Source organism: Pieris napi, chromosome 11 (assembly GCF_905475465.1).
Source record: "Pieris napi chromosome 11, ilPieNapi1.2, whole genome shotgun sequence".
In the NCBI taxonomy this organism is placed as follows: Eukaryota; Metazoa; Arthropoda; class Insecta; order Lepidoptera; family Pieridae; genus Pieris; species Pieris napi.
In genome coordinates, this window is record NC_062244.1 from 11,489,342 (window position 1) to 11,504,919 (window position 15,578).

At 34.7% G+C, this 15,578-nt stretch overlaps 1 protein-coding gene across 1 annotated transcript in view; it reads left to right on the top strand.

The window, feature by feature from the left end:
• Nucleotides 1-4,696: 4,696 nt before the first annotated feature.
• LOC125053839 (fibroblast growth factor receptor 3-like) overlaps nt 4,697-15,578 on the top strand; it is an 86,211-nt gene continuing 75,329 nt past the window's right edge. The window contains exon 1 of the mRNA XM_047655429.1: nt 4,697-4,786. Coding sequence (XP_047511385.1) covers nt 4,721-4,786 — 66 coding nt within the window. The 5' untranslated portion in view covers nt 4,697-4,720. The remainder of the gene's footprint in view (nt 4,787-15,578) is intronic.

Below are 15,578 nucleotides of genomic sequence, written 5' to 3' on the forward strand. Positions count from 1 at the left end.
GTCTATCTGTCATTCGAAATGATATCACTCCCCAAATTTTTAATCTCTAGTATGTTTAATTTTCAAACGATAAAATTTATTTTTCAACGTATTTTTGTGCAAATATTTTATTATACAGTTGTTTTGGATTATATTTTTGTTACTATTTATTTCATTATAAACTTTATTTTCTCAACGAAATTTATATAATTTAAATATACAAAATAACATTTACTAATAGTTTTTATGTATCCGTTCATAGAGCTAAAGGGTACGTGGCGTACGTACTCCGAACGTATACGGTCTGACAATAACATAGTTTTACGATAAGTATTGAACACCGCATGATTTTGTATGAAAGTTGTAATATTTAGTGTTCATACAAATATACTCTAAGCGAACGTTCAAGTATTATGTAACGAATTTCGGGGGGTGGTTGAATTACGCGTTATTGTTAATATTATTTGCGACTTTCCAGTACTAATGTACTACAGCACATAATGGTAAGTTTTAGCTATAAAGAGTCACTGGGTGGTCACGAAACGTTTTACTATTGGGTATAGGAAAACGTTACGGCCCGTTACACGGGGGGGGGGGGTCAATAATCTACAAAAATTGCGTTACGTAATACTTGAACGCTCCCTAATAACAGCTGTTTTCTTGTTAAGCACAAAATGTATGTCTATTGCATAGTGCAAGTTTCGCACGCCAACGTACACAAACTAAGTATACGCGTATACGTACGCACACGTTTTTGCGTATTTTTTAAAACTTTTACTAGTATTTTACCCAAATGCTTTTAATTGCGACTTTAAAATATGAACATTTTTACATCTCCCTTGGCATATCGCAATACTAACCATTTTCATACAAATATGTTTGGTGTAACTTTGTCCAACTCAGTTCAGTGAGTGAAAACTTATTACTAAATTTTTTATTTCATACAGAAAGTTCAATTGGCCTTTTTGCGTTGATTATTAACACCATTGTAAATTGTGTGACTGATGTAGTTTTAAGCATGTATTTATGAACCTGCGCGTACGTTGGCAAGTTCGTTAGATGGTAACATTCGTTGACATAACAAAATCTTGCCAAGTTACGGGCCGGTAGTCACGTGAATTTCGCTAATATTATCACTTCAGAAAAACATAGTGTTTGCTAGCAGGATAGGGAACTCCCTAAAACAACTGTTTTCATGGAAATATCAAATGTTTTACAGGGTGAAAACAATTGGTAATTGTATTTCTTAAATAATTTATATAATTCTCCTTAATAAAGTGTTCTTGTAGAATATTGACGATCTCTTAAAATCTCCAGGGATTTGAAAGATTCGAACCGACACGTTTGCTATGTTATAAATTCTGGAGTATTAGCGAAGTGTACGTTATTTAGTCAATATTTCTACCTTGTGATGTCTGAAGTGCTGTGCGGGTTTTCTGTGAAAAAAATAAAGAAAATTTACCGAATTTTTTATTTATTTCGTTGCTTTCTTTCCCATAATAAGTTGAATATAACTTTCAAGAGTCGAGATAGCATGTTTTATTAACTGTCCAATTCTTGAAACTCAGGATCAAAGGCAAATTTAACTTAGGACTAATTTCCTATTTACAAATTAACGTGTTTGCGTTTTGTATGGATAATATTTGAGTCACATTTCAGTACTCACATCTTTTCAACTGTTAAGAGCTAGGGGATCGGAAATCGCTGTATGGGTTTATTTTAAATTAATCTACGATAAATTGTACTAAAAGTACACAATACGCAGAAAAACACTAATAACTGTACAAAACACTGTCACTAATTGGTTCAATTATGCACACAACACTCCCAGTACTTGATCACTTCTCGCACGTTCACACTAAAAAATGCCTTCATCCAAGGGGTGTACACAAGCCCTGAAAACTACTGTTTTCAGAGTATGTGACTATACTTGCTCTGAAACAGCCTAAAAATGGTTTAGCCTCCTGAAAACGAAGATTTATGTCAATTACAACTTTCAGGAATACTTACCTACTTACTTATATGAATAAATACCATTTCATTCACGAACCACGTCTCTAAGCTGTAGAAAAATCAAGAAATATTTCGTTCCAGACGTGTTCGTAACGGTGCCATTTTTTTCAATCAATAATTACGAATAAATGATTTGTAATATTTGTAGTTTTATTTTTTCTGGCAGCCCTCTGCACCATACATAGCCCATTCATGAATTCAGTTGAGTATCAAAACAAATATTGTTTACTAACAACATACATCGCTGAACTCTCACGAGATTAGCTTAGAATTTGAATGGAAATTACATATATGTTTTCAACATAATTTTATAGTAATAGACAGCCCTATTACGCACATTAATTCATGACTCCAGTTGAGCTCTGACTGGGCGGCTGACGCTCGCCCAATTTCATTTCCCGCCCTTCAGAGTTTTTATTAAAACTTTCAATATCTTGTTTATGACAATTTGTGTTTGTGATTCGGATAATAATGCGTAGAAGATTTAATGGCTTCAATAATTTAAAATATAATGTATACGAAAAGTAAATAATGTTTAACAATGAAATTATGGTATCAATTTCATTATATAGTAATAATTCTTATTATAGATGTAGAAATGAAAAGATACATACAAAAAGAGACAGGTGTTATGAATGTGCGTCAAGTTAATTTTGAACCATCTTCTAGAGTAGAAGATATATCTATTGGAATTACCTTTGGATTGAAGAATTCTTCTCTTGAACAAGTAAGATATATAGTATTGACATAACTTTTACACGTAGAAAACACTTTTTTACCGGATTGAAGTTATGTTATATTATAAATTTACAATGAAAATAACATAGTCACCGTGACCACGCATGCTGTAAAGCACGCGAAACGTCGGTTAAATTTATGTAAAATAAATTTATAATAATACATAACTTCAATCCGGTAAAAAAGGGTTTTCTAAGTAAGATATATAATTGAATACTCCTTAATAAATATATTATAAAACAATACGTAAAACCCGACGCAAGAAAAAGAAAATATCTTGAAAATTAAACTTTCGCGTTTCAACTTCCCCGGGATTATTCTGTAACAATTTTAGTGAATTGACTTTCAGAGCCCTATTGGGTTCTTCCTAATTGTTTTGGTTTTTGATTGGATTGCGTTCAAATCTATACTAATAATAATACAATATAAAAAGAGCTTACTCATTTGAACTGAAAAATACTTTTTGTTTTAATAATTTATCGAGAGATTTATATATAACAGTTCATAGAATCGACAATATATCATTTTAACGGGTTCACATCTAGTCCAGAAATCATCACATTGCATATTTCTCTTAAATACATAGTTATACGATACAATGATTCTGACCCAACTCCGCATACGGTTTCCCTGTGTACCATATGCCGACAACGAATTATATCATATTTTGGCCATATAATGCACAGAAGCGATGATAACTTGGAGAAACTGATCGTGGTTGGTAACACAAAAGACAAAAGACCACGTGGCCGTCCACCAACCAGATGGATCGATCAAGTGAAAGACTCATCGTCGGTCGTCCTCAAAACTAAACCGTTATAAGAGAGACGAGGGACAGAAACCGCTGGAAACAGATTGTAGTCTCCAGATGTTTTCTTTCTGAACACGACGTTCTGACATGAGTCTACCGACTGAAGAGAGAGAGATATAGTTATAGTATTTACTTTTTAGCTTAATATTGAATTAAGTTCCATTCGGTAATGCAGTGAGCAACTCTCTGGGGTTTTAGACTCATATTATAGTTATACCGTTTTGCTCAGGATTTTTACCTTAACTGAAAACAACTGAGCCGGTATTCTAATGTTTATAGCGACCCATAACGAGCCAGAAGAAGGTCGACTACAAAAATGTCGGGATTGTTATCATAATTACAGAGTATGAAGGCTCTTTGGTATTAAGACCACGGCCTGCTGAAAGAACAAGCCAATCAATCTTGGATGAACTGAAGTTCATACCAGACTCATATAGAAGAGTTCTAACTGACTTTGGTCATATCGCCCGTTGAAAGATAACCTGGACACGCTGGTTGTCGTCAGCAAGGTCGCCAAGCTGGTGCGACGAAGTCACGAGTCCCACAGGTCTCCCCCTGACAGCTGCACTAAGGGAAGCTATAGACAGAACAATGTGAAGAGCACTAGTAGGCTAGCAGGTACCTTACAGTGATGCAACCTTCAGCAATGACTCAGAAGAAGAAGAAGACATGGTACTTACTGATTTAGCAATTAATCATGACTAAAATATAATGGTGATTTAGACCAAGTTACGATTCTCACAGGTCTCTAAGAAAGCTATAGATCGAACAAAGTGGAGAGATGGCAGGGCAGCAGGTACCTTAGTGACAAAAAGTAAAGAGTCAAAAATCATTTATTCATATAGGTAACACAATGTACACTCATAAACTATAAAAAAGCCCCTCAAATCAAGGGCGTAGAACAGAAGAGAAGAACTGGCTAAACTCTCCGCCACTCTTTTTCCTTTCTTTTTTTACCGCGACCTTTAGTAGTGAAGACTGAGAAGAAGAAGATATGGAACTTACTTAGTATTACGAAGCAGGGGCACGACTATTATTATCTAAATTAATCATGACAAACATATTATAGTGATTCAATTGACGACGTAATATATGTTATCATTGCGATTACTAGAATTATCAGTCGATTAGTTGATTAAATTGACAGTTCCGTCTAATTAACGTAAGTGAACACACAAAATGTTTACAATTTTGACTATAAGTGTGATTCTGTGTTGTGTTTTTGTGCAATTTAACTTGACAAATGTAAGTGATATTTATATCTTAAAAGATATTATATTAATAGTACAGGTAACAAAACCTATATTATCAGATGTTCCTACGTTTGCGTCACATTTATAAGTCTATAACTGTATTTTCTAGGTACTAGTCTATATATATAAAAATGAAACCCGTTTTCCGTTGTCACGACATAACATGAAAACGGCTTGACCGATTTGTCTGATTTTTTTATTATAATATTCCTTGAAGTACGAGGATGGTTCTTACGGAGAAAAAAATTAAAAAAAATTGAGTAAAAAGTCTAAAAACAACAATTTTCTATATTCCCATACAAAATATTCGTGATAATACTTACAAGTCAATTTGAACTTTAATACCATTACATAAAGTTCAAGTGTTAGTGGAGGGGTTCCGGGAAGGTAAATTTTTATTTTTTGACATAATGTATTTGTTGTCTTTTTAGGTCTGTTTAGGTCTTTTTAGGTCTGGGCCTCAGATTTCTGTAACTATTTCATGATTTGTGAATCTAATAGACAAGTAGGTGATCAGCCTCCTGTGCCTGACACGCCATCGACTTTTTGGGTCTCAGGCAAGCCCGGTTTCCTGACGATGCTATCCTACACAGGGTAATAAAACTTTAAATAAACGCGATATTTTTATGTAGGTACATTGCTCGTTTCGAGTGCTCAGCCGCGCGCGTCGTCAGTGATTTAAATTTTGTGATGTAATAATATTAATGTATAATTAAACGAATTAAAATTACTTTTCAATACACAAATATACAGTCCTCCCTCAAAGGCCGGCAACGCACCCACTAAAAATGGGTGTCAAATGGGCTGCGATGACTGCCCTTTTTGAACGTCCCGCAGGCTCGTTTGCCCTCCTATTATCTATATATATAAAAGAAAGTCGTGTTTGTTACAACACTTATAACTCGAGAACGGCTGGACCGATTGCCATCGTTTTTGATTTGTTGGATTTGTTTCCGTCCCGAATAGCAGAATACATCTTAAAAACAATGAAAACTCGATATGTGTATTGAATACTTATTAATTTCAATAGATGCTGATTTGTTTATGACATGTCAAACATTTTTTGTCCAATCCTGTCAAAAAGTGTAACAACTATTTTTTTTTGAGCTTATGGCCTGGTTGCTGAGACCTTTAAGCCACAACTTTATTTTTTTCTGAACTGACATCATGTGTGCGTTCAGAAATTTATTTTTAATTCCCGAAAATAATACCTAAGATTTATTCTACAGTAAAAACATAAAATCATCGGAAAGGAACGGAATTTAGGGAAAAAAAATCTGTTGGTAAAGGTTGTAAGATTAAGGAAAAAAATCTACAGGTTAACAAAAGTGTAAATGTCTTTTTATAGATTGTCTATGATTTTTCTTCATAAGCTATTCATACGTAGTGGTTATATACTTTTTGAGCTATTGTCTATGTCTCGAAAGTTCAGGCACTGTATACTTATATTTAGTGGTTTTATGCGAGTTGTTATATCATAGCCTTGTACCCTATCTGGCTGACACACTAATATCTTTTGTCTAGTCAGCATTTCCCACCGAGAGGTGAAACAATAACTAAATGATGAAATCAGTTCGGTATCATCCTTCGTCGCGGAAACACATTTATTGGTTTTCATTTTATTCTGTTCGTATAATTAATTAATATTCCAATAAAAGTTCGATTGTATCGTGAACTCATTTTTCCTTTTTTAAAAACCCAATCACTGGGATCCTTCTAACATTGGTGGCAGCGTAAAGGGATTGTATTAATCCTAGGAACGTCTCATATATGTGCAAAAGTGAAAAGTGAAAGTGTAAAAGTGTCCGCGACAACCGAATTCCCGTCCACTGTGCAGTAAGTGACACAGGGTTGTTTCCCTTGATCAACCCACTGTTGAGTCCAGCACCGACGGAATAAGTCCTTATAAAATTCCAATGAAGCTACTATTATTCTCCAGTATCCTGTGAGTTATAAAATATATTTTTATTCACTGTAACATTTAATCGAACTTATCGTCTATCCCTACATTCCACAACTCGCGATAAGAACATATTGTTATGACTACACAAAGCGAGTCAAGTTCGCGACGTGTACAGAAAAAAGAAGAAAGCGAGGACAGAATGGACCTAAGTGTACTATTTAAGTTTATTAAACCCTTCGATGGGTCCAGGGAGAGATTAGTCCCATTTCTAAATAATTGTCATAACGCTTATGATTTAGCCATAGAATCTAAACGTCCTGCTTTACTTAAGTATATATTAAGTCAGTTAGAGGGTAAGGCCGAAAGTGCGTGTAGTATAAAAGAATTTGAATCGTGGGAACAACTCTCCGAGTTTCTCACCACTCAATTCGGAGAGAAAAAACACTATTCGGCACTACTCTCTGACTTACAAAACTGCACACAAAATAATGATTCGGTTAACGAGTTCGCACTACATATAGAATCTTGCCTTTCAAAATTGTTAACAGAAATAAATTTATCTCAAAAAAAGAAGAAAAGCGAACTAGCTGGCCGAATTGCAGCTATGCAGGATTTAGCCCTGCACCATTTTGTCATTGGTCTAAAACCCCAAATATCAACTATCGTCAGGTGTCGAGACCCAGAAACATTAAATGACGCAATAAACTTCGCAATTTCCGAGGAGAAAATAATGGAAGCTTCTCGGAAAAGGTATAATAATCCTCAAAGTCAAGGGCCGCCCAACAAAAATAATTATTCGCGCCCTAACTACCAATTTAGAGATCGCTATCAAAACAAACCAACATCAACTTATGAACGTGCTCCTAATAATGTAAATTTAAGCAGTGCACAGCCACTATTCTGTCGATACTGTAAAGCTAAAGGGCACGTATTGGAAAACTGCCGGAAGCGCGAATTTAATAATAAAAGATTCCAAAATACAAATCAAAATCCACGTACATTCCAACCACGAACTAACAGTAGTTCTAACCACGTAAACTTTGCAGATCCGATATCTTATGAAGATACCAATAATGATGAAGTTGTCGATGATTTAAACTGAAACCTGATTCGCGTCAGTGCCGTGCGGGTCAGAGAATAAAATACGGCACAACATATAATAACAATGTTGTCAATTATAGTATTCCCATTTCTTTACCCTGTAAACAAAAATCCAACTCTTTGACTCCGCTACATGGTAGTCAATTTCGTAAAACTCCAATATCCTCGCAGGGTAATCCAAATCCACAGGCTCCGCAACATGGTTGCCATACTAACCAACGAGACGATATTGTGACTAAATCCTCTGTATCCACTATACCTAAAAGTCCCACTAAATCTTATACTTCCGCCGCGAAGTTTGGACTTCCTAATTCCACTGTATCCAATACATCCACAAACTCTAACTCCAAAGACACACCTACTGTGTTCGAGGTGACATCCAATGCCATAAAGAGATCCTTACCATATGTATTACTCCAGACAAATGTCTCTGAAATCCCAATCAAATTCCTAATCGATTCAGGCTCGTCAGTTAGCCTAATGAAACAATCTTGCATCCAGATCGAACAATTATTCGAACCGCCCAAAATCTTACTCAAAGGAATAAACTCAAACAGCGAAGCAACCAAAACTTTAGGCCAGTTCCCATTAAAGTTCTTCCTGAGCAATAAACAAAACATTATCTTTGATTTTCACGCTGTAGATGACGTTAACTTACCCTATGATGCAATAATTGGTAACGATTTCCTCAACGACCTGGAAGGCATAATTGATTATAACCAAAATTCATTAACTCTAAAGAATCATAAAATTAAAATAGATTTTCAAAACCCCGTATATGTAATTCCACCTCGTACAGAAATAATTATTGAATGCTCAGTATCCAATCCTAACATAAAAGAAGGTCTTGTGCTAGACCAACAATTCCACGAAGATTTAATTTTCGCTAACTGCCTTGTCTCAGTTAAAAAGAATAAAAGAATTAATATATCTGTTTTGAATATCTCTGAATGTCCTGTTACTTTAAAATCAAATCTCGATATCACACTGAACCCTTTAGACTTTGATGACATAACTCATGAATCAGTTAACTTTAATTCTACATTACACCATACCCGACATACTGACGCTTACACTCGCACTCAGGAAGTTTTGAATCAATTAAGAGTGAATCACCTTAATACTGAGGAATCTAACGCTCTTCACGATATATGCTCTCAGTATTCTGATATCTTTCATATTCCTGGAGATAAACTATCTCATACTGATGCCATCCAACATGAAATAAATACAACACCCCAAAATCCTATACATGTTAAATCATACCGCTTTCCAGAAATTCACAAACAAGAAGTAGCAAAACAAATAGACCAAATGTTGGAGCAAGACATCATTAAACCTTCTATGTCCCCGTGGTCGTCTCCTATCTGGGTGGTCCCGAAAAAACTTGACGCTTCAGGACATCGCAAATGGCGTGTAGTTATTGACTACAGGAAACTAAACGACATTACTATTGGAGATAGCTATCCTATTCCTCAAATTTCCGAAATCTTAGACCAACTCGGACAAAGCAAATACTTCTCCACTCTTGATTTAGCCTCTGGATTTCATCAAATCCCCATTAGGGTAGAAGACACACCCAAAACCGCTTTCAGTGTTCCTCAAGGGCACTTTGAATTCACTCGAATGCCTTTTGGTCTTAAAAATGCGCCAGCTACATTCCAACGTCTTATGAACACAGCTCTCGCTGGTCTTCAAGATATCCGTTGCTTTGTGTACTTAGATGACATTGTCATATATTCTCACGACTTACCTAGCCACATAACAAACCTTGAGTTAGTTTTCGAACGTCTTAGAAAATTTAATCTTAAACTTCAACCAGATAAATGCGAGTTCTTGAGACGCGAAGTTATTTATCTAGGGCATGTAATTTCCGATAAAGGTGTAAAACCCAATCCAGACAAAATTAAATCTGTGACACAATTCCCCATTCCAAAAACTCCAAAAGATATTAAGTCTTTTCTAGGTCTTGTGTCCTATTACCGAAGATTTATTCCGGAATTCTCCAAAATCGCCAAACCTTTAACTGCTCTTTTGAAAAAAGATGTCTCTTTCGTTTGGGAAAACCAACAACAAATTGCTTTTGACGAATTGAAACTTAAACTAACTTCTGCTCCTGTTCTAATATATCCAGATTTTTCCTTACCATTTACCTTAACCTGCGATGCTTCTAAATATGCCATAGGTTCTGTTCTTTCTCAAGGACCTAAAGGCCAAGAAAGACCAATAGCTTATGCTTCTAGAACTCTGAATAAAGCTGAGACTAACTACAGCACCACAGAAAAAGAACTCCTTGCAATACTCTTTGGCTGCAAAACCTTTCGTCCTTATATTTATGGGCGCAAATTCAATATAATAACTGATCATCGACCACTGGCCTGGCTCATGAACCATAAAGACCCTAGCAGTAAGTTACAACGTTGGCGACTTAAACTCTCGGAGTATGACTATAATATAAACTACCGTAAAGGTCAACTAAATTCTGCGGCAGACGCTTTATCACGATATCCTGTAAATCCTATACAGAGTGATGACTCTCCTTTAAATCTTGATGAAATAAGCCCATTAAATCCTGATCATCTTGTCGATTTTGAACCCCTGAGTCCAGATGCCATTATCCCTTCCGAAATACAAAATCCTGATCCAATGCCAGATCAACGGCATACTGAATCTCCTATAGATGCACAACGAGTTTTAGATGACTTAATACAATTAGGAGACTTACACTCCCCAAACCTACAAGATAATTCAATTCCTTCTGAATTATTGACTCCCAGTAACTCTCATTCTGACGGTTCTCCTCCTGACACAATTCCTTCATCCAACCATGATTACAACACGTTCTTAAAAGCATTTTCCAAAAATGATACAACCTTTACAACTCACATTAAAGAACACAATGAAAATCTCCTGAAGACTAAATCCAAAACTATTCTTGTACCGGTGTCAATCGATTTTGACGAATCTAATCCTTATCTCGAGGAAATCCTGTCTAATTTAGAAAACCAGGAAATATTGAATGAAGAACGAGAACTCCATTCTTATAAAGAACTTCAGATAAATGAAAAAACCTTTTTCCTTCTCTTAACAAAAGTTTACTACTTCGACAGTTGCTCTTACCCAGATATATTTAAAACATTAAAAACTGTACGCGATAAAATTCTATTATCTGGTAATATCAGCGAAATAGCTATATCCGACTTTAAAAACCCGTATGACAACCAATCTTTCTTTAAAATATACAACATGTTAATTTATTTATTTAATAATACAAACATAATAGTTAATGTCTATCATAACAGTATCATATATCCTGTCCCAACAGAAATTACTAAAATACTTAAAGAAAACCACGATATTCCTATCGCTGGACATTTAGGCTCAAATCGAATGTTTTCTCGCATCAAAGAAAGATACTATTGGAAAGGAATGCGTTCCGACATTGAAAATTATGTAAAAAATTGTAGCTTATGTCAATCTAACAAAGCTTTTCGCCAAATCAATAGAGCTCCTATGCAAATAACTACGACATCAACTCGTCCTTTCGAAAGAGTTGCTTTAGACATAGTCGGTCCTTTGCCCGAAGCTGGCACTATTAAACTTAAATACATACTTACTCTACAAGACGATCTTACTAAGTTCTCTTTGGCTTATCCTATTACCAATGCTAATGCTGAAGAATCCTGTGAATGCTTAACCCATTTTATATCTTTATTCGGTATTCCAAAATCTATTCTAACCGATCAGGGTACTAATTTTACTGCGGAACTTTTCAAAATGTGTTGTAAATTTTTAAAGATTAAACAAATATGGTCAACACCATATCATCCACAAACACAAGGCGCGCTTGAACGTAGCCATTCGACCTTAAAAGAATATCTAAAATCATTTGTAAATGAAAATCAAACAGATTGGCATAAATATGTCTACACAGCTATACTCACCTATAATAGTACTATCCATAGCACAACCAAGTTTACTCCTTATGAACTCATATTCGGTCATAAACCATACATACCAGACTCAGTTTTTAATTCCCAACCGGATCTCACTTACCCTGAATATATTAAAATGTTACACCATCGTTTAAAACTTTCCCATCAAAAAGCCCTAGAGAACATCAATATTTCCAAAGAAAGATCCAAACAGTATTACGACAGACATAGTCGGACTGTACAATATAAAATCGGTGACTACGTGTATATTAAAAACCATGTCCGACTCCGTAAAGCCTTATCACCTATTTGGAAAGGTCCATATAAAGTAGTAAGGATACATGGTAATAACACCCTATCTCTTTTAATTAATCGTCGACATGTGAAACATCATTATGACGAAGTTAAACTCGCCGTCGAAGGTGAAAACTAAATAAAATTAAAATAGTATTAAGCTAGATTCTTAAGTAAACCTTTAAGTATTAATTAATGTTTAAATAAACCTATCTGATAGACTTAACTATAATTTGCACTCAATTTTCTATTTCTTCTTACAGACTAATAATTTATAATCCTATCCTGGGAAACAAAAATGAAGAGTACATTCATACTATCACCTCGAGTCCTGGCATTTACTTCGACCCACATGGTACTGCAAAAATAATAAATGATCATATTCACATAGTGATCCCAATTGATATATCGTTTGCACCAACTCACATAGACAATATTAAGAATGCTTTCAGCACAATACGTTACTTATGTCAACAAAGCGGAACATTCAACCACTTTGAATGTCACAATCTAATTCAACCACTTGATTCATTGTTCAAAGACATAATTCGGGATTTTCAGTCTATATCACACCTTACAACTTCCAAATCGAAACGATCTGCTTGGTTTGCCGGTATTGGAACTGTATTTAAACATATATTTGGAACTCTAAATGAAGATGACGCACATAGATATAATAAAGCAATTGCTAAAATGCAACAAATAGATAAAGATCTTAATTCAAATCTTAAACAAAGCATTTATATCTCTAAATCCGCAATTACAAACTTTAATGCTTCCATGAACGAACTCAATAAGAATCAAATCCTATTGAACGATGTTATCGATAAATTATCTCTTTCCGTCAAAAACGTTTCTGAGGTCATCAACTCTGTCAAGTTGCAAACAAACATGGATGAAATCTTAAGTGTGTTACAAGCTAGCCTATTAACACTTTCATTCAAAATTGAAGATATTGTAAGCAGTGTATTGTTTTCAAAATCAAACACTATTCATCCTTCAATTATTACTCCTAAGCAATTATACATAGATTTAGTAAGTAATATTAAAGATGTATCTAGACTTAAGGATTTCCCTGTAGAGTTAAATTTAGATAATATCAATATCCTAATGAACCTCGCTAAAGTAGTTTCATATGTAATCGAAAATCATCTAGTATTTGTAATAAAAATTCCTCTTTTAAATGTAGAAACATACAATCTTTATAAAGTTATACCTATCCCTGTACCACATAACCCGACATCTCCAAATTCATTTGCACTTATTACTGCAACGAAACCTTTTATAGGCATTAGTGAAGATAAGAAATTATATTTTAATTTTGATAATGTAGATTCTTGTAATTTAATAATTGGACATCAGTATATTTGTAACCCTTTGAATATTCTCAGTGTTGTTAATTATCCAATATGTGAAACAGAAATAATCACCAAAGCTGTTGAAAATTTACCTAAAACGTGTACTACAAGATTTATATTCGGTAAAATTGATATCTGGCATAAATTAAATAATAACAAATGGTTCTATGTTGAATCTAATGATGAGAAACTGACTATTGAATGTAATCATAGTATAATTGACATTGTTATATCAGGAACCGGAATACTTACCTTGACATCCGGTTGTACCGCATTTTGTAAAGAAAATAGATTTGAAGCAAAAAGTGTTTATGAAATTACCGTAAGTCCTGTTGTTTCAAATTTTAACATTATTAATGACAGTTGTTGTAATTTGATGGAATTTTCCAAAGTAAATATTAATATTTCAACGCACCAGTTACGACATGTGAATCTTGATAGTTTAAATTTAATTGACGATTTACCTATTAAGTCAATTGATGATGATTCAGATGATTTCCTTAATGACCCTTCAGACTATGTTAGTTTTAGCTTTAGCATAGTTTCCTTTTTAATAATCTTAAGTATTGCAATTATAATCTTTGTAAAAGCCAATAAATGCGTATTTCCAAACAAAGACATAGAAAATCCAGATAATATCTCTTCAACCAGTGAAACCCCACATCCTCAGCCTCGTCTCCGTATGGAATAACTATCTTACCCTTTTCTCTTTTCGCAAACTTACCTAAAACCGTAAGTTTACTCTTAAACGGGGGGTTGTTATATCATAGCCTTGTACCCTATCTGGCTGACACACTAATATCTTTTGTCTAGTCAGCATTTCCCACCGAGAGGTGAAACAATAACTAAATGATGAAATCAGTTCGGTATCATCCTTCGTCGCGGAAACACATTTATTGGTTTTCATTTTATTCTGTTCGTATAATTAATTAATATTCCAATAAAAGTTCGATTGTATCGTGAACTCATTTTTCCTTTTTTAAAAACCCAATCACTGGGATCCTTCTAACAGAGTGCACATTTTAATAACAATACCGCGTCCTAGAAGATCTTTTCTTTCCCAGCGAAGCCGTAATGCAATTAGGCAACGGAATATCGCGAGTCAATTATCTGATGGAGAACGAGAAATTGCACGCGAACAGCGCTGCGTAGTATGGAGCAAAGAAGGGCCTTAATTCGTGCTTCTCAAACACAAGAGCAAAGAGAGGCAGCCCGTGAAACGGCTACTGAACAACCGACATGTAACATTTCAAAACACTCCGCAATGGCCAAAGTTTTAGTAGCATCAAAAATCAACATATGGGACGAATGCACAATGGCGAACAAACGCGCATTGGAAGCACTAGACCGAACATTAAAAGATCTGCGCAATGACTCGAGATGTTTTGGTGGTGGTGGAACACTACCAGTCATTCCAAGATAGAAAACTGATGAGCAATGTGATTCACGCGTCGATACTTAAAGGAAAATTTAAAGATGAGGAAGTTCTTGTTCCAAGGATTCCGATGATCCCAACGGATATGCCCTTTGAGTTTAAACGAATTCAATTCCCGATTCGTCTTGCCTTCGCCATGACGATCAACAAATCACAGGGCCAATCCTTGACTATTTGAGGCCTCAATCTAGAAAATGCATGTTTTTCTCATGGTCAATTGTACGTGGCATGCTCACGTGTCTGCAAACCATCCCCTTTATTTGTTCTTGCGCCTGACCAAAAAACAAAGAATGTCGTTTACCACGAAGTGCTTGAATGAGAGTCCTATTAATGAATTAATCCGAGTTTTATTTTATTTTTTTCCAATCTGCACAACATAGTTTTCAATCATTTTTTTCTGACATGAGTTTGAAGTACTTAATTATTATTTTTTATTTTTATTCTCATTCTGTATGTATGTTTTCATCATCATTCATCATTATAAAATACTTTTTTGTTTCTACCTATATAAATATATTATTTTGTATCATTGTTTTGCGTTCATCAAAGCCTAAATTAGTTCAGCTAAAAAGTAACACGACATTCATTGACTGTTAGGCGGTACGAAGTTCGCTGGGTCAGCTAGTATATATATAGAAAACAGTATTTACAATATTATTAACCTACATAGTAAGAATAATAACAATTATTTAAAATGTATGAATACCGGTGACCACAGAGCTGGTGCTTTCCTCGCTCAACGAATAAGTATTGCTATA